Genomic DNA, 19,827 nt, shown 5'->3' on the forward strand with positions numbered 1-19,827 from the left:
AGCAACTCTTAGCAGGACTTATACACTTAATGGCAAGGTCCAAGGGAGTGTTGCTGAACAAAGAGAGTGCAGGTTCATAGCTCCTTGAAAGTGGAGTCGCAGGCAGACAGGATAGTGAAGAAGGCGTTTGGTATGCTTTCCTTTATTGGTCAGAGTATTGAGTACATGAGTTGGGAGGTCACGTTGCAGCTGTACAGGACATTGGTTAGGCCACTGTTAGAATATTGTGTGCAATTCTGGTCTCCTTCCTATCGGAAAGATGTTGTGAAACTTGAAAGGGTTCAGAAAACATTTACAAGGATGTTGCCAGGGTTGAAGGATTTGAGGTATAGGGAGAGGCTGGACAGGCTGGGGCTGTTTTCCCTGGAGCATCGGAGGCTGAAGGGTGACCTTATAGAGGTTTACAAAATTATGAGGGGCATGGATAGGGTAAATAGGCAATGTCTTTGCCCTGGGGTCGGGGAGCCCAGAACTAGAGGGCATAGGTTTAGAGTGAGAGGGGAAAGATATTAAAGAGACCTACGGGGCAACTTTTTCACATAGAGGGTGGTACATGTATGGAATGAGCTGCCAGAGAAAGTGGTGGAGGCACATCTCTATGACTCTATGTGCACAAGGTAAATCAATGGGAATGTCACCAGGAGGGAGAGTGGGGTTTCAGACCTGCAGACATCCTAGGATTAAATGCTGAACAACATTACCAGAAAACTCTCTCCTGAGGCTACTATCTCTTTAGTTTTGACTGTACCTTGGAACTGGAGTCAGAATATCACATCCTAACTCACATCAAGTCATATTTGCTCTGGTTTTTTAAGCATCCTTAATTTCAATCTCTGTACCATTGATATTCAGAAAATACCGGAGCAGTGGTCAGAGCAAGTATAGTTTCTCTCCTAGAAAGGAGTTTTTCAGATCAGTTCAGGGAATAGGTTAGTTCAGCTAGGTGCATTCGGAAACCTGCAAACTTTTCAGAGCTGAGAACATTTAAATTCTTAGTTTTTGAAGTCTTCATATAAAAAAACTCCAGTTTGCAGGGGAAATATTAAAAAAACCTTTGGATAATCAATTAAATAGAATGTAAATGTTTGATATGCAGGGGTAATTTTTCCAGATTTGACACTTACATAACAGTGTCCAGAAACAGTTTGAATCTTTCTCTTGCTGTGTGTTTTAAAATCTGTCTTTTAATTAGATAGTTTTGTTTGAAGTTATTTCTTCTTTTTCATAATAAGTATCTGTTCTGTTGTTAGAGAAGCTCTGTAACTTCATGTCACTGTATTACAGTGACTGACCACTATGTTATCAAAATTAAGTTAATATTAAGTCAAGTCTCATTCTGGAATCTGACTTATCCAGTGTTACTATAATTTGAGATCATAACACCATTTCTTTCAGATATTCCACCAACCAGCCACAAGCATGGAAATGTTACAGCTCTGTTGATGGTTAAATAAATTAATGGGAAATATAGCATCAAAATAATTCAAACAGCTCCAACCAGTTCAGACAATTACCTTCACACCTGAACATAATTGTTACTAACACAGGCAGAAAATAATTCAGTCCTGAAATTGTAATTACAATATGAGATACGTCAGTACCTCAACAGAATATTAAGTGGATCAAAGATTACTGACCAAAAAGGTACTGAGTTACCAAAAACATGGTGGAACTAAAAATTAGTGTCATGAAAGTCATGGTAACACAGAAACACAACAACACAGAAAATATGGTGACACTGAAAATACAAGATTTTTGAAAAGATAATGCTACTGAAAATACCTTTCACTAAAACATGGTGCTACCGAAAACATGGTGAAATAAAAAAGTGACAATGCAGTGCCACTGCAAACGAACAGATGACAAAGAAGTGCACGTACATTTATCCAGTGCTTTATACCACCTCAGGACATTCCAAAGCATTTCATAGTCAATTCAATATATTTCTGAAGTTCTAAGGTATGAAATAATACAACAGACAGATCATTCAATTCCTGATAATTGCAAGTGCCATAGAATAGTACAGTGATGCTTTAAATTAGCAGACAATATATAGAAACAACTTAAAGAAATACATGGTGGATTGTAGACACAGTGACTGCCTCCTTAAGCTTTGACAGACTTCCAACTCACAAGTTACTGCAGCTGTGAATAGTGTTGTGCTCAACTTCTATGTTGAGATTAGCATTTCCCTATGAAAACTTCAACGTTAATACATTCTCGAGACAACTTTGTTACTCGGGTGCTGTAACAACCCAGTGGATGGTGATAGTGCCACTAGTGACTGTGAGATAGCTTCTTTATTATCTAATCAGTGCCATTTTTATCCCAGTGTTTGATACTAAATCAGCTTAAAACTGATTATTGCAGTGGCATACCAGAAGCTCCTAAACACACATATCTAAAAGGATTAATATTCAGTGCAAAGACACAACTATTTAGAAAACAACTCAAATTTTTAGACTTTCTTTTAGAGAGGAAGGTGATGTGATGTCAGCTGGCCACAGGCTGTCTCTACAAATTAATAGTTCCTGGGTTCCGCTCACCTCATTAAATATGCATTGCCGTGTTGACCCATTTTTGGTAACAGGCAAATAATGCAGGATTTCCCAACTGGTATGGTATGCAGCAGATGCAGGGTTTCCCAACTGGCATGGGATGCAGCAATGCCAACCCAGAACCTTTGCTTACTTCTAGCTAAGGGCTTGATGATTTCTATTGGAGTTGCCTTCTTTAAGGAACTAGAAGATTTGGCATCAGCACATAGAATTTACAAATCTGTATGATAACTGGAAATTTCAGACATTTGCTTAAAGGAAGAGCGTGCATGTATATTGCATCTTTAGCAAGACGTGAAGTACTTTTTGAAGTGTAGTCATTGTCGTTTTGAGAGCAAATAAGGCAGCTAATTTGTGTATGGCAAGATCCTACACACAGTAATTAGATAAACAATTAATCCTTTGTTTTTGGTGATACTGATTGAGGGAGAGATAGTGGTTGAGGACACCCAAGGAGAACTCTCCAGTTCAACCACAAAGTAATGACTGTGGGATCTTTAAAATTAACCTGACAGAGCCTCAGTTTAAAGTCTGACTCGAAAGGTGGCACCTCTGAGACTGCAGCACTCCATCAGAAGTGTCAGTCTAGATTTGTGCACAAATCCTGCAGTGGTGCTTGAATCACAGAGGCAAGAATGCTCCCACTGAACTTTAGGAATGCAACTTGGAGTAATGGTGTCAGGTTCTAAGCTGTATCCCTGGCATAACAAAACATTTAGAAATAGGCTTTGTCATTTATTTTGGTTTACTACTCAATTGCTTACTGATATTAATGTTTTCAGTGATGATTGTCATGACTTGGATTAATGAAATAATTAAGATCTGAATTTCCTAACAGAACTATGGGTGTACCTACCTCCACTGAACTGCAACAGTTCAACAAGCAGCTCACCACCACCTTCTTGAGGGCAATTAGGAATGGGAAATAAATGTTGACCAAGTCAGCAAAGCCTATATCCCATGAAGGAATTTGGATGATGTGGATTTCTAACAAGATTTGATGAATGCTTAATGAAAAGGGGGAAACATCAATAAAAATAACATGAAAATAATGGGAAGAGATGTAAAATAGGCTGCCAACTCACTCTCATACAGAGTTTAAGTTCTACTCCTTGTTAAGTTACATACATGAATTGGAGTACAAATGTAGGATTATCGAAGCATTGAATCCAGTCCACCAAAATCAAGATGCCATGGACTCAGCAGTGTGATCAGCTTAAAGTGTGAAATCAAATAATGATAAAGTATGGACAATATGTATGCTGATAGATAATTAAAAATTGTGCTTACTGATATTTTTAAGCATTTCTCATAACAACTGCTTATGTAATAGCCATGGCTTCTCACAGATTGGTTTCTTCAGACACCAACAAAAGTGAACCACAGGAAGCTACCTCACCCCTAATGAAGTTGACTTGCTGCATATTCATATCCTACACACATGGAAGGATGCCAATAACAAATGACATAACACCAGGATTAATGATAAACTTTAATTTATTTAATCAGCAACTTTCCGTTTCACAAGATATATTTTTTTTAAAAATTGTATCTTCCTTCATTTGCTCACTATAAGTATCTGGAGCTGTTACAAACTATTGAAATTTGATGCATGAGTTTGCAATTTCTAAAAATGCCTGAGGATCCTGTAATATTAAAGAATAGCCAATAAATCCATCATTGTTAGATCATAAAACAATTAAAGTATAATTCTAACGTGAATATGGTAGTGGTGGCATGCACAATGTCACAGAAGTAAAAAGAGGAAAATAAGGTTACGGGTGTGTCGAAATAACAAATGCCATTTTGGTGGCAGTCACTCTTAGCATAAAAGTTTTCCCAGTAGAATATGGTTTACTTTAAATGCAATATTGTCTACAGTGTGGCCGTTGTGTGTACTCGAAAAGGATCAGTGTCTCTTCCAGTTATAGTCAGAAAATGTAGTGAAACATTTGGCCCCAGAAACTCTTTGAAATTGGAAACATCAAGTACTACTTAAAGGAAGCTCCCAAAATCCAAGCAGCTATTAAATAAGCTCCATTTTGGCTACGATACAAGATAGGGGACATTACACAGTTACGTTTATGAAGATCATACATATGCAGTCTGATTTGGCTCTGACAGCATGTTCTTGAGACTGGAAAGCAGAAGCTGTGAAAAGCAAAGACCAGCTGGTGGTCTGTTTCTATCTGTCTTCAGGAATTGCAGGGCTTTCTTCTGTAGCATCCTGGGAATGACCTTGAAAACATAAATTTAAGTAAGCAAAAGACTTAAATAAATCTGGTTTAAAGAATTTGGCATTTAGTTACATGTCAATTTTGTATACTTGATTTTATTGAAATTGTTGTCAATCAAAGAAGATATTAAATTAAGTTAACAGACTTCAATTTTAATTATTGAAATTCCATATGGGAGTATTTTTTTGAAAGAATAGTATAGAGTGAATAGGAAGCTAAGCATCATGGTACAGACAGTAGAAGCTGCTGAGACAGCTTAGGTCCTGAGTAATGGTTCTCTCAGGATTTCTGCTTGGGTACCTGGGAATGTGGAAGAATATACATTTTGGAATAATAATAAATATTTGCTGATTACACCCGACTATATGTGAAAGTCCTGAAAAATGGGAACAGTATTCAAAGCAGGTGCAGCCATTTATGGAGCTGAGGAAAATTTGTGGAGTTCATTGCAATTAATAGAAAAACACATAAAAGTAAAACAATAACTATGAAGCAAATATAATGGCAACCACTGGCCTTAATGTAGTAAAGCATCCCAAGGTACTTCACAAAATTGATTATAAAGACAAAAATCATCCCAACATTGCCACACTTATCGAATACACAATTATTACCTTTTATGGAGTATAGAATTATTATCACTCTCATACAGGATTATTAAATTGGTTGGCTGACAGGAAACAAAGAGTAGTGATAAACGGCTCCGTTTCGGAATGGCAGGCAATGACCAGTGGGGTACCGCAGGGATCAATGCTGGGACTGCACCTTTTTACAATATATATTAATGCTATAGAAGATGGTATTAATAGTAACATTAACAAATTTGCTGATGATACAAAGCTGGGTGGCAGGATGAAATGTGAGGAGGATGTTAGGAGAGTACAGGGTGACTTGGACAGGTTAGGTGAGTGGACAGATGCATGGCAGATGCAGTTTAATGCAGATAAATGTCCACTTTGGTGGCAAGAACAGGAAGGCAGATTACTACCTAAATGGAGTCAAGCTAGGTAATGGGGCAGTACAAAGGGATCTGGGTGTTCTTGTACACCAGTCAATGAAGGCAAGCATGCAGGTACAGCAGGTAGTGAAGAAAGCTAATAGCATGCTGGCCTTCATAACAAGAGGGATTGAGTATAGAAGCAAAGAGGTTCTTCTGCAGCTGTACAGGCCCCTGGTGAGACCGCACCTGGAATATTGTGTGCAGTTCTGGTCTCTAAATTTGAGGAAAGACATTCTGGCTATTGAGGGAGTTCAGCGTAGGTTCACGAGGTCAATTCCTGGAATGGTGGGACTATCTTATGTTGAAAGATTGGAGCGATTGGGTTTGTATACCCTTGAGTTTAGAAGACTGAGAGGGGATCTGATTGAGAAGTATAAGATTATTAAAGGATTGGACACTCTGGAGGCAGGAAACATGTTTCCGCTGATGGGTGAGACACAGTTTAAAAATAAGGGGTAGGCCATTTAGGACAGAGATGAGGAGAAACTTCTTCACCCAGAGAGTGGTGGGTGCATGGAATGCTCTGCCCCAGAAGACAGTGGAGGCCCAGTCTCTGAATTCGTTTAAGAAAGAGTTGGATAGAGCTCTCAAGGATAGTGAAGTCAAGGGTTATGGAGATAAGGCAGGAACAGGATACTGATTGAGGATGATCAGCCATGATCATAATGAATGGTGGTGCAGGCTCAAAGGGCAGAATGGCCAACTCCTGCAGCTATTGTCTATTGTCTATTACCTCCCTCCATAGAGTACAGGATTATCATCCTCCCTATAGAGTAAAGGATTATTACCCACTCCTGTAGAACAAAGTATTATTACCCACTCCTAAAGAGTCCAGAGTTATTGCCTCCTCCAATTCACTGTATGATTAATATCCTGTCTACTCCTCCGATTCTCTCAAAATATTTGATAATTACCAGTCTTGAATCTTGTGAATCTTTCTCACTGTTACTACCCTTGCAGATATTGTTGTTTTCTTTACCAACAATTACAGAGATTACAAGACAATTCCATCCTTATTTATTCTTATGATGTGTTGCGAGTAGGAACAAGATTTTTGAAAATACAAATTACATTGTTTACACTGTTGGAGCCAAGGAGTCTTTTCACACAGTTATTTCAATCATTTACTTAAAATATTCAGAGTATTAGGAGTTATTTTGTTTCTTCTGATGATATAGTTGTGAGGCTACTGTCAATTTCCAAAGATTTGCATTGCACCATGTGACTCTACCTTCTTTTTACCCAATCAGCTCCACTGAATCCAAGATACACAAAGAGTTATCTACCCTGAGGTATGAAACATACTTACAAATTCAGAGTAGGAGTAAGCCATCTGACCCCTCGAACCTGCTTCACCTTCTGTAAAATCATGGCTAATTAATTATAGCTTCAGTTCTACTTTTCGGTCTACTCTGTAAGTGCTTTGATTCTCTTGAAAATCAAGAATCGATCTAACTCAATCTTTAAAATATTCAATACCTCACAGCTCTTTGGGAACAGAATTCCACAGATTAAGTGTCTTCTGAGTAAAAATATATCTCCTCATCTCTACCTTAAATGGGAGACCTTAATTTTTAAATTGTGCCCCTCAGTTGTAGTCTCTCCCAGAAGTGGAAACAAATCTCTCAGCATCCACTCTGAATTTATATTCTAATGGATGCAGGCCTAAACTGTTCAAGCTTCCTCATGAGAAATTCCCTTCACCTCAGAAGTAGTTGAGTGAACTCATTTAAACTGCTTCCATTGTGTTTAAATAAAGATACTAACACCATAACAATATTCCAGATCTGGTCTCATCAAAGCCCTCTAAAACTGTGGAAAAAGTTCCCTACTGTTATACTCCATTCCCTTTGCAATGAACGCCAACATTTTATGTGCTTTTTTGATCATTTGCTGTACCTGTATAATAACTGTTTGTGATTCCAAAATCAGCATTCCCAGATTCCTCTATACCATTGAATTCTGTAATCTCTCTCAATTAAACAACATGCTTTTTATAAAAATTCTTCCTGCCAAAATGGACAAGTTCACATTTTCCTACTTTATGCTCCACCAGCCCAATTTTGTTCACTCACTCAACCCATTGTAGACTCTTTCTGTCCTCTTCACAACTTACTTTCCTATCAATCTTTATATGTTCCACAAATTTATATTTATTTGTTTTATAATTATTTATATTTATGCAGATTGTAAATAGTTGAAGCCGCAGCACTAATCTCTGTGGCACGTTAAAAGTTACACCTTGCCAACTTGAAAATAGTTATCCTCATTCTCTGCTTCCTGTCCACAAACTAATCTTTTGTTCATGCTGATATGTTAACTCCTACACCATGAGTCCTTACTTAGTTCGTAGTCTGAGCTGATACTTCATCAAGTGCTTTTTTGAAATTCAAGTTCACCACATCTGCAGGTTTCCCTTTCACCATGTTGCTTGTTCTTTCCTCAAAATGGCCTAATAAACAATAAATCAGTTGAACACAATTTCCCTTTCACAAAACCATATTGACTCTGTCTGATGGTATTTAGAGTTTCCAAGTGCTCTGATATACCTGACATAATAATAAGTTTTAGCATTTTGCTATGACAGATGGACAAGCATATGCATTGGACAAGCATATGGATTTACATGGAATAGTGTAAGTTAGATGGGCTTCAGAATGGTATGACAGGTCGGCGCAACATCGAGGGCTGAAGGGTCTGTACTGCGCTGTAATGTTCTATGTTCTATGTATAGACAATACTATAGGCTAACTGGCCTGTTGTATCCTACTTTCTGAATCCCTCCTTTTTGAATACTAGTATGGCCAAACTGATGAAACTGTTCCAAAATCTATGGAGTTAAAACAAATTCAATGTGTCTACTAACTCAATAGCTACTTGTTTTAAGACTCAAGGATGCAGTCCCTGAGTCCTATTATCTACCTCATACATTAAAACAGTCTGCCCTGGTGCAAAGAGTAGTTTGCCCCCACACACATAACCAAATTATGGCAGTGATTTGTCTACCTGTGTTGTAGGTGCAGGAGAATTCAATCACCGCTGCTTATTTGGATATGCTTGTACTCCTGATTCCAGCCCTTTGAGCTTCCCCGATTTTTATTGTCCCATTGCTAATGGGCACATCGTTAGCTGTTTGGATCTTTGGAATGCCCTCCTATATTTCTCTACCTTTCTATCTTCCTGGCTTTCTTCCAAATACTCCCAAAACCTTAGCACTTTGACCAAACTTTTGTTCATCTGACCTAATCCATTTACGTGCCTTGGTGCCAAATTTGGTTTTATAATGCCTCTGTGAAGTTTAATGCTGTTTTTGATTGCATTAAAGACTCTATAAACATTAATTGCTGTACACTGCTTTTAGACTCAGTATTGGCAGAACTATGATGCATAAGTTTCAGCTTGGTTAGTTATCCCATTCTCCGTTCTTCTGCCATTATCACAGAAATGGCTGAGGAATCTATATTGAAGACAACAATCCCAAGATATCGTTACATAGATCAGATTAGACATGATTCATTCGTCTTGAAATGTAATGTATAATTTATATAATGTAATCAGTATCACACTGAGACTGAAAGCCTTGAAGACCACTTTCAGCTGACCGTCTGGCTTGCTATTCTGTTCCCAAGTCAGAAAATATCTCAAACTTTATCATAAAAATGAGTACAAACTAAGTTCATGCCATCATGCTGCTCAGAAGTTCAGGATTGTTGAAGGGTGGCTGATCTTCAGGTAAGATCTTGATGCTCAGTTGCCACCCACTGTTCAGCAAGCCTTTTGCAATATATCCTCCTCTGGAGATTTATAATGATAAATGACTACCCACTTCATGCTGCACCGCAGGGGAAACAGCGATTAGCAGAGATTGTTACAATAGTAACCAGCTCAGAATGTTGTAAACACCTGTATTTATTCAAACCCAAGGCTTAGATTGAGTGATAACCGTGAATGTCCCCAGACTGTCTACATCCCCTCCCAAATGGCAGCAACTGTATTTTGGAAAACATTGAGGAAAAACTTGAAAGGGGCCTGTTTTTTTGAAAATCACAATTTCACTGAATTGGAACTGGTTCTGTGAGTCTGATTGTAAACACCCAGTCAAGAGGATTTCATGCCACTTGAAAATAGCACTGAAGTATACAGTTTCATATCTTTTCACAGCTGGGTACACTCTTGTTCCCATTCTATACCCTCTAAATAATTTACTTCAGCGGGGCAAATCTTTCAGATTCTTGTTAATATCATTTTGCAATGATCTATACACAATCAAGAAACTGTGGGCACTGGCTTATCTTTGAAAATTCTTCAGTTGAGCACAAGAGAAGCTAGAGAATGCTTTTTCGCCTGTCTACAGTCACTAAATGTTCTACAATCTGACCACAAACTGCTTTCAGCCATTCCCCTGTTCCCATGCACAGTTGCTGTCCAGAATCCACAAACGGGTAATGAGGATTCAAAGCTGGCTGACCAGGATCCACAGTTAGAAGATCAGGATTTGAGTTGGCTGACCAGAAACGATAGTGACTGACTAGGATCTATAGCCTGGTGATCAGAATCCACAGCTGGCTTGGGCCCTTCAGCTAGGTGACCAAGATCTGCCAGTAGCTGCTCAGGATCCACAACTGGCTGGCTGGAATCCATGGCTGGGTTACCAATAGCTACTGCTGAATGATTGTATTTCATAGCTAACTTTATCTGTGAGTTGACTGGGATGCACAGTTGGCTGACTGGGATCCAGAAACTCAGAAACAGAGCTCCAATGCTCTCTTCAGAGCAGGCCCAAACCTGTGATAATCTCAAACAGAACTGGTTTAAATGTTCTGAATGACAGCCCTCCTGTCCTAACCATATGGTAGAAACACCTATCATGGATACAGTTGTTCAAGAAGGTAGCTCACCATGACCTTCTCAAGGGCAATTATGGGGACAGGGAATAAATACTGATCCAAACAATGACTCTCATAATCCCACAAACAAATTTCAAAAAAGGGTAGGTATATTTTGAAATGAACATTTGGCTCTCTTACTGTGCTGAAGTGGAATCTATATTGTAGACAACAATCCCAAGATATCGTTAGGTAGATCGGATTAGACAGGGAGCAATCGATAGTCGGACGAAGAAACAAGATTGTAACTTAATAGGCATTCTGCTGATGTCATAAATTGTAGAATTGAAACAGAAGCAGTTTATCAATGTCAGCAGAATACGAAAAGTGAATTACAGTCTAAAACTTATTGCCAGCTTTATGTTACTGTAAATAATGCATTGTGATAAAACATTAGTGCCACAGCTTTCATTTTGTTTTCTGTTGTACAATGTTGTAAGGGTGCTGAGCAAGAACATGGACACTCGATCCAAATATTAAAAGGCCTCATAAAAAAGGTACTGAATTATAAATTATCCTGTTTGGTTTTGCAGTAACCAAACATCTATATTTTCAAGGTGTAAGTCCCTTCATTTTCTTCTAGCCCTCCTTTTAGTCCTTTGGGGTTAAGACAGACCATATAACTTACTCCCAGGCAGTCTTGTGAACCAGTGATTAGTGCCAGCAGGCTTCAGTTTGAATCAATTGGGTGATAATCAGTTCCTGCAGATATAGTATGATTTGGGGATGTGAGTTGGACACAAAACAACAGAAATTTGAAGAACTGTACTATGTAGCAATGTATGAAGACTATAAATATCAAACTCAACTTAAACACAGGAAATTGATTTCAGTTCTTTGCTGTGGATCAGCATCACATTTTTGAGGAAAACAATGAACTTTACAATTTGGCTATCAGCTCAGATTTACTTAGAACATTACATTTCACACCGCAAATGTGAACCGAGGTCTCACAGGAATTTGTGATCAGTTGTCGATCTTGACTCATACAGACAAGGTCTGGTTCAGGCTTAATCCCCATGGTGGGCTAATGTTATTGATCTCAATCAGGGTGACAACAGGGCACAAACATTGGGCTCGGTCTTCTTGTGCTAGTGAGGAGTGGAAAACATCAAGCAAGGTTTCCACTACTGATCGCCAACTAGCGATTTGGCTTGGATAGGCTGCACACAAGAATGTTGGTCGTGGTTCAGAAAAAACAGAGAGCAGAGAGTCTTACATCATAAAAGAAGGTCATGAAGGAATTAAGAATGAGACAGACAAGTAAAAATCTTCTGATCCATTCAGCCTGTCCCACACAATTACAATACCTTCTGTATCTCAGTATATATTTTTCCTGTGATTCCATCTCACCCAGAACAATGTGATTTCCCAAAATGAAGTGAAAAACTGGATAAAAACGCAGGTTAATTTAGGGTAAAGAAATCTGAGAATTCCTTCTCTGTCCATATCTAGGTGACCAAAACCAACATTGTCTGTTTCTATATCCTCAGTGGAAAAGCCCCCCATTATTGTGGTCAACTGAATCTGTCCCATTATTTACACTTTCACCTTCATCCCTTTCCTTCCCTCACAGAACTACAATAAAGTCCCCTGTGAACTCATTGGCCTTCATGTTCAACAGATCACCGTCCATTATTTCCACCAATGCCGCCACCAAACACATTTTCCTCCACCCTTTCCTTTCAGCATTCTGAAGTAACAGTTCCTCTGTAGTATGCTGGCTCACACAACCACCCACAACATTTGCTCCACGTTCCATGCTATCCTTCTGTGTAAGCACAGGAAATGCAACACTTCCCTTTTTACCTTTTCTCATTTCAGCAACCAGAGCCCAAAACACAGCTTCCTGATCAAAAAGAGATTTTCATGTACCTCTATCCATTTTGTATAATGCATTCCTAGCTCATATTCAGCTGTATTCTATGTTGGAAAGAATGCTTTGTCCTCAGAGGCAGTAGCCACAGACTGGTTGTTTGCTTTTGTGGAAAACTTCTGTTCAGTCCACAAGTGTGATTCTGAGCGTCCAGTTGCCTGACATTTTAATTTTCCGTCAAATCCACCCAATCCTGTCTTTGATTTACACTGTTCCAATGAAGCTCAACAAAAAGCTTGAGAACAGCATGAGGTCTTTTGCTTAGGAACTTTCCAGCCTTCCAGAACAGTGAGTTAATCTCCTTCAGAACATAACCTTTGCTTCAGATGCTGCTAACAATTCTGCTCTTATAATTTCCTTCTCCTCCACACTCATGTAATAGAGTAAGCGACAAACATCGGGAGACAACCTGACCCAAGCCATGGGCTGGATGCCTGTTCCTGTGTGACTACTTTGCCTGATGCAACCATGCAGTGCTGGTTGTTGGTGTGCAAATCTGGGTTTCCAGGGCATACTGCGTGTATTAGAGAGGTGTCAGGATGGTGGTCGGGGCTTGCTGATTGTCGGATGCCAATATTCATAAAGGAAGGGTAGATATGGCTGATGCTTATCATTTGTGCATTGGGCTGCAGTTTTGTCATGGGAAACATGGAAGTGATTCAGTGAAAGTGGTGACTGAATCCACCAGGCTTCAAGAACCAAGCTCCATCTGGTTTCTATATCAAGTTTTCCCAACGGCTAGTTTATTAAGTAGGGTTCAGTAAGATTGGAGCTGGATATTAATGAGGTGAGTTAGACCGTCAACAAGAAACTTAACAAAGATTCGTCTGGACAATTGGCAGCTCTTTGCCACTTGGTTGCTTGCGAAAAGCATACAAGATGGAGCGAGATGATTTCGATGCTGAGCTGGACCTCTCACCCAACTCTGCCGCATACCTTGCCATTGCTGCATCACTCAGATTTTTATGTGGAGAACACTTTTAAATTGAGAGGTGACTAAAGAGAGGAGTAATCCTAAAATCAACACAGCCCATGAAAGAGAAGCAGTCATAGCTTCTATTATAAAGTATAAAGATAAAATATCATTTACATTTCACATTAACTGTTTCTCTCCACAAATGCTATCTGACCTGCTGAGTGTTTTTAGCATTTTGTTTTGTTTCAGATTTCCACCTTTTGGAATCCATATTTTGCTTCAGTATAGTTGAGAGGACATGTGGTAAAGGCACAACGTCCAGTTCTAAGTTCAAAGTGATCTAGTGCGACATCGCAGTTGCACTATCATAGAATTAGGAAAGGGCATACTTCTAAACAACAGGTCTATTTACATGATTACACATGATCACACACTCTGTTAACACCTGGAGTACACTACAAAGCTCTGGACCCTCTTTGTTATACACAGCCAAATACCAAGCCAATGTAAACTCATTTATTCTCCCACACCCCATGGACAAACCATTTTGCCACTACTGGGCTAGACAATGGTAAACTGAAAATGTCACTGACTTCAGGAGTCCAGCTTAATGCTCTGGGCACACAGGTCCAAATCCCACCATAGCTACTGTTGAAATTTAAATTTAATTAGCAAGTCCATTCCGTTAATAAATCCAAACCAGAAACCCAAGTTTTTGTAATGCTGACAATTGATTATTGTAAAAAAACATATAGTTCACTCATATTCTTTAGGGAAAATAATCTGCCATTCCTCATCTGCTCTGTGTGGGACTGCAGACCCAAAGCAATGTGGCTGATTCTTAAACATTCTCCGCAATAGTCCAACAAACCACTTTGTTGTACAAAACCACTACAGAAATAAATATACTGTAACATGTCATGAAGGCAGATCAAGCCCAACTTATTAAGTACAACAGGGGATAAACAACTACACGTGGAAGAACTGCAGATGCTGTAATTCAGAAACAAAAACAGAAATTGCTGGAAAAGCTCAGCAGGTCTGGCAGCATCTGTGGAGAAATCAAAGATAACATTTCGGGTCCGATGACCTCTCCTCAGAACAACAAATGCTGGCCTAGCCACAATCCATGAAAGTTTGTTTTTTAAATTGCATGTGTGCAAAGATATCTAAATATTATTTTGGTGTTACAAAGAAACATCAAGAAAGATTTGGAACAGTCGACAATAATTCAATACAAATAATCTCAGCCTGTAAAAAAAACATATTAAATTTGATCTGCATTTGCTGGCAGGATTTGGGGAATTCTCTGATAGTTGGTATCTAACACTGTACAGCATATCATTTCAGTAGTAACAGTTTGTTGGAAATTGTACTGACATAGAGATTAGAAGGTTCAGCATTAAGTGTGTACACAAGGTTAATCACTTGTACATTCTTCTAAAATTCATCAGTTTCTCTGGGCTACTATCACATAGTGTGGAATTGAAATGTAATTTGGAAGGACACATCAGAATGCACTGACAAACTTATCTTCTGAGAAACTTCCTACAGTCAATTTGATTTACTGGATTCCCTTGTACTCCAGACAATCTCACTTTGAGGTGTATTCCAAAAGATTGACTGTACTTCATTTGCTACTGGTTCTTGATCTCTGAAAGCTCCTGGGAACCTGATGCAAGTAATGCATAAAACTACATTGAATTTATAGCAGAGAGAGTGGTCATTCAGTCAAAGAATCTAATGAGCTCCCTCATAACCCTTAATTTTACCTCATCAACATATCCTTACAGCCTATTATTACTATGTGTGCATGTTCAGTATTGCAAGTTTATTTTTAGAACACCTTTCTTATGGTGTGAATAGGGGACTGTAAAAAAATTGTTGCTGATTTTAAGTTTATTATTTTAACATAAAATAAAAAAAATTGCATGTATGCAGTAGGAAAGAATTGCCACAGAAATTAAATGAGGGCCAAAAGGATGATTAAACTGCTGCATGTACATCATCGAATGCTACTTTTATACAATAAGTACAATACCTTTTACTATACACTCTGGGGCCTCTTGGCTGCTGCTATTTATGAAACTGGCAGCTTATTTTGATGTTGCAGCCAACTGTTTGTGGCCTGTCTTTGAAAAATTGGTGATACAGGTTTCCTGTGGAATAAAAGTAGAATGTTCTTGATGAGTGGCAGTAGAGTGTTCTCCTCCCATTTCTGCATTTTAAAAAAAAATTAAAAAGAGTGTTTGTTAAAAAAAAAGTGGATCTCAGCAGCTATTTTAACATTGGAATAGTTCCTATTAGCTTTGAATCCAGAGGCAGTGAAAAGGACTTGCCTATGTAACTCTCAGGCCAAATCAGAAACTGCAGAGCATTCACACTGGCAAGTCCTCAAAAGAATGAAGCAATTGATGATGGACTCCAGCACTGTCCACTCCACAAACTTGGCACATCAATGTCCTCAATATGGTCAAGGTTCCTAACTATTGGTCACAGTGAAAAAGAATGCACTGCTTTTTGGACTGTTTTCAGCAGACCATCTAAATTATCTCGGCTTATCAAAGGATCATTTTAAAACTGCCAGCTGGTGACAAAAGCCATAATAAAATCACAGATGGAAAGTCCAAGTCAAAAATACACTAAACTGGTGGAACTCCATTTTTTTTAATAGAAGAGTGCGCTATGAGATCCCTATTCCAAAATTAAATCTCAGGCCTAATGCATGAAACTGGCACTACACAAATTATTTGTAGATCTTCAGAGTTTACCAAAATAGTGGAATAGAGTGAAGTACGTTTTAAGTTACAAAAATAGTTGGAATGATTTTAAAATAATACTGTATCATCTATTTGCAATGAAAATGGTTTTAATACATCCTCACAAAAAGTATTCCCACTTACTTAGGAGAGAAGGAAAACTAGTGGGAATGCTATAGTAATAGTGGATTCAATAGTAAGGTGAACAGATAAATAGTTCTGTTGCTGAAAACAAAACTCCTGGATGGTCCGTTGCCACCTGGGTGCTAGGGTCAAGAATGTCTCGAAGGGATTACAGGACATTCTGATCTGGGAAGCTGAATAGCCAGTGATCACAGTACACATCAGTACCAATGGCCTAGATAAGGAAAGGGATGATGTTCTAAAATGGGAAGTTAGGAAGCAAATTAACCAATGGGACCTCAAATTGAGGTTTTGGGATTAGTGCCATGTGCTGGTCAAAATAGAAATAACAAAATACATCAGATGAATATGTGGAAAGATGGTACAAGGGAGGGTTATAGATTCCCGGGCATTGGGATTGTTGCTGGAGGAGGTAGGACAAGTGCAAACTGGGCAGGTTGCACCTGAGCAACACAGAACTGACGTCCTGGGGGAATATTTGCTAGTGCAGTTGGGGACAGTTTAAACTAAAATGGCAGGGAGATGGCAATCTATACAGAAGATGGATGACAGGACAATAAGGACTAAAACAAAAGGCAGAATGGGAAAGAAGAAAGATATTACACAGATAATTCAAAAACTGAAATTGAGCAAGGCCACAGTGAACGAGATGAAGAATTTTTAAAAAAATAAGCCTAAGATCTTGTACCTTAATATATGGAGCATTCACAATATAATAGATGAATCAGTTGTGCAAATACATCCAAGCATGTAGGATATAATGAGGATCACAGGGATGTGGCTCAGTGTCATCAGGAATGGGAACTGAATATTCAGGGGTATTCATTTTTAGAAAGGACAAACAGAAAGAAGGAGATAGGGTAGCACTGCTGATTAAGAAAGAAATTGATGTGATTGCGAGAAAGGATATTAGCTCTGGTGAATCAAAATCTGTATGGATTGAGCTTACATCAGTTGTGGAAAAATGGTACAGTCCATAATAAAAGATGTAGTAGCAGAGCACTTAGAAGAAAATACTGAATGGACTCAAAAATTCTTAACATTCACCTGTACCTGTGTTTTTGTTTTTGCCACTGTTTACCTATTATTTACTATGTATGCTACTTAGTTCTGTGGTCTGCCTGTTTGCTCGCAAGACAAAGCTTTTCACTGTGCCTCGGTACACGTGACAATAAATTCAATTCAACTCAATTCAAATACCAAGACAAGGCACAGTTAGCATGTGCCTTTTATGAAAGGGAAGTAATGCTTGACAAATCTGCTGGAATGTTTGAGGATGTAACCATTGTTGTGGTTTATGTAGATTTTCATAAGGCTTTCGATAAGGATTAGTATATAAAATGAAAGCGCATCAGATTGGAAGTCGTGTACTGAATAGTTTAGAATTGGTTGGCACTCAGTGTAAAAGTGTAGGAATAAACAGGTCTTTTTCCGAGTGGCAGGCAGCAACCATAAGACCAAAGGAAACAGGAACAGGAGTGGACCATTTGGCCCCTCAAGCTTGCGCAGCCATTCAATAAGATCATGGTTGATCTTACGTGCCTTACATCCACTTTCCTGCCCTTTCTCCATGACTCTTAATCCACTACTGATCAAGGTTCTATCTATCTCAGCCTCACATATATACAAGGACTCTGCCACCACAGCTCTTTGTGGCAAGAAATTCACAAATGAGAGAAAAAATTCCTCCTCATCCCCATCTTAAACTGGCAATCCGTCATTCTGAGACTGTGCCCTCTAGTCCTAGTCTGTCCCATGAGGGGTAAGTGAGGACTGCAGATGCTGGAAATCAGAGTCAAGGGTGTGGTGCTGGAAAAGCACAGCAGGTCAGGCAGCATCCGAGGAGCAGGAGAATCAGGAAATGATGATGGGCTTATTCCCAAAACATCGTTTCTCTGGCTCCTCGGATGCTGCCTGACCTGCTGTGCTTTTCCAGCACCACACTCTTGACTCTCCCATGAATGGTCCCTATTCGAGCTATCACAGGAACGAGTGCTTGGATTCTTCACTCTAGTGATGGAGAGGGATAAGTGTGCACTACAGGGCAAGAGTTATAGCTGGGGCCAGGGAAATTATGATGCGGTGAGGCATGACTTAGGATGTGTGGCTTGGAAAAGTAAGCTTCAAGGCAAGGGCGTAATTGATATGTGGAGCTTGTTCAAGGAGCAACTATTGAGTGTCCTTGATAAGTATGTAGCCGTCAGGCAGGGAGGAAAGGGTCGAGTTAGGGAGCCGTGGTTTAATAAGGAATTGGAATCCCTTGTTAAATGGAAGAGGGCGGCCTATGTAAAGATGAGGCGTGAAGGTTCAATTGGGGCTATTGAGAGTTATAAGGAAGCCAGGAAGGACCTGAAGAGAGAGCTAAGAGCAGCAAGGAGGGGACATGAAAGGTCCTTAGTCGGTAGGATTAGGGAAAACCCTAAGGCTTTCTATAGGTATGTTAGGAATAAAAGAATGACTAGGGTAGGAATAGGTCCAGTCAAGGATAGTAGTGGGAAGTTGCGTGTGGAGGCTGAAGAGATTGGGGAGACACTGAATGAATACTTTTCGTCAGTATTCACTCAGGAACAGGACATTATTGTCATGTGAGTACCGAGTCACAATTAAGTAGAATGGATGGCTTTGAGGTATGTAGAGAAGAGGTGTTGGAAATTCTGGAAAGGGTGAAAATAGATAACTCCCCTGGGCCTGATGGCATTTATCCTAGGATTCTCTGGGAAGCAAGGGAGGAGATTGCAGAGCCATTGGCCTTAATTTTTATGTCCTCGTTGTCTACAGGAGAAGTGCCAGAAGATTGGAGGCTAGCAAATGTGGTTCCCTTGTTCAAAAAGGGGAGTAGGGATAACCCTAGTAACTATAGGCCGGTGAGTCTCACTTCTGTTGTGGGCAAAATCTTAGAGAGAATTATAAGGGATAGGATTTATGAACATCTGGATAGGAATAATGTGATCAAGGATAGTCAGCATGGTTTTGTGAAGGGCAAGTCGTGCCTAACAAACCTTATTGAATTCTTTGAAAAGGTGACGAAGGAGGTTGATGAGGGCAAAGCGGTAGATGTGGTATATATGGATTTTAGTAAGGCGTTTGAGAAGGTTCCCCATGGTAGGCTACTGCAGAAAATACGGAGATATGGCATCGAGGGTGAGTTGGAGGTTTGGATTAGGAATTGGCTGGATGGAAGAAGACAGAGGGTAGTAGTTGATGGCAAAGTTTCTTCATGGAGTGCCGTCACTAGCGGTGTTCCGCAAGGATCTGTTTTGGGACCATTGCTGTTTGTCATTTTTATAAATGACCTGGAAGAGGGGTTAGAAGGTTGGGTAAGCAAGTTTGCGGATGATACGAAAGTCGGAGGAGTTGGTGACAGTGAGGAAGGATGTGGCAGGTTACAGCAAGATATAGAGAAGCTGCAGAGCTGGGCAGAAAGGTGGCAAATGGAATTCAACGTAGCTAA

At 39.4% G+C, this 19,827-nt stretch overlaps 1 protein-coding gene across 6 annotated transcripts in view; it reads right to left on the reverse strand.

The window, feature by feature from the left end:
* Positions 1-4,102: 4,102 nt before the first annotated feature.
* bbs9 (Bardet-Biedl syndrome 9) overlaps positions 4,103-19,827 on the reverse strand; it is a 529,891-nt gene continuing 514,166 nt past the window's right edge. For 5 of the 6 annotated variants that reach the window (XM_043688772.1, XM_043688769.1, XM_043688770.1 and 2 more), the window contains 2 exons: positions 15,515-15,632; positions 4,711-4,796 (listed from right to left, as the gene is read on the reverse strand). In XM_043688772.1, the coding sequence (XP_043544707.1) occupies positions 15,550-15,632 (83 nt within the window). In that variant the 3' untranslated portion in view covers positions 4,711-4,796; positions 15,515-15,549. Of the gene's footprint in view, positions 4,797-15,514; positions 15,633-19,827 lie in introns of all 6 variants that reach the window. The other variant, XM_043688773.1, reaches the window with a different exon arrangement.

This window comes from Chiloscyllium plagiosum, chromosome 4, assembly GCF_004010195.1.
Source record: "Chiloscyllium plagiosum isolate BGI_BamShark_2017 chromosome 4, ASM401019v2, whole genome shotgun sequence".
NCBI classification, from domain to species: Eukaryota; Metazoa; Chordata; class Chondrichthyes; order Orectolobiformes; family Hemiscylliidae; genus Chiloscyllium; species Chiloscyllium plagiosum.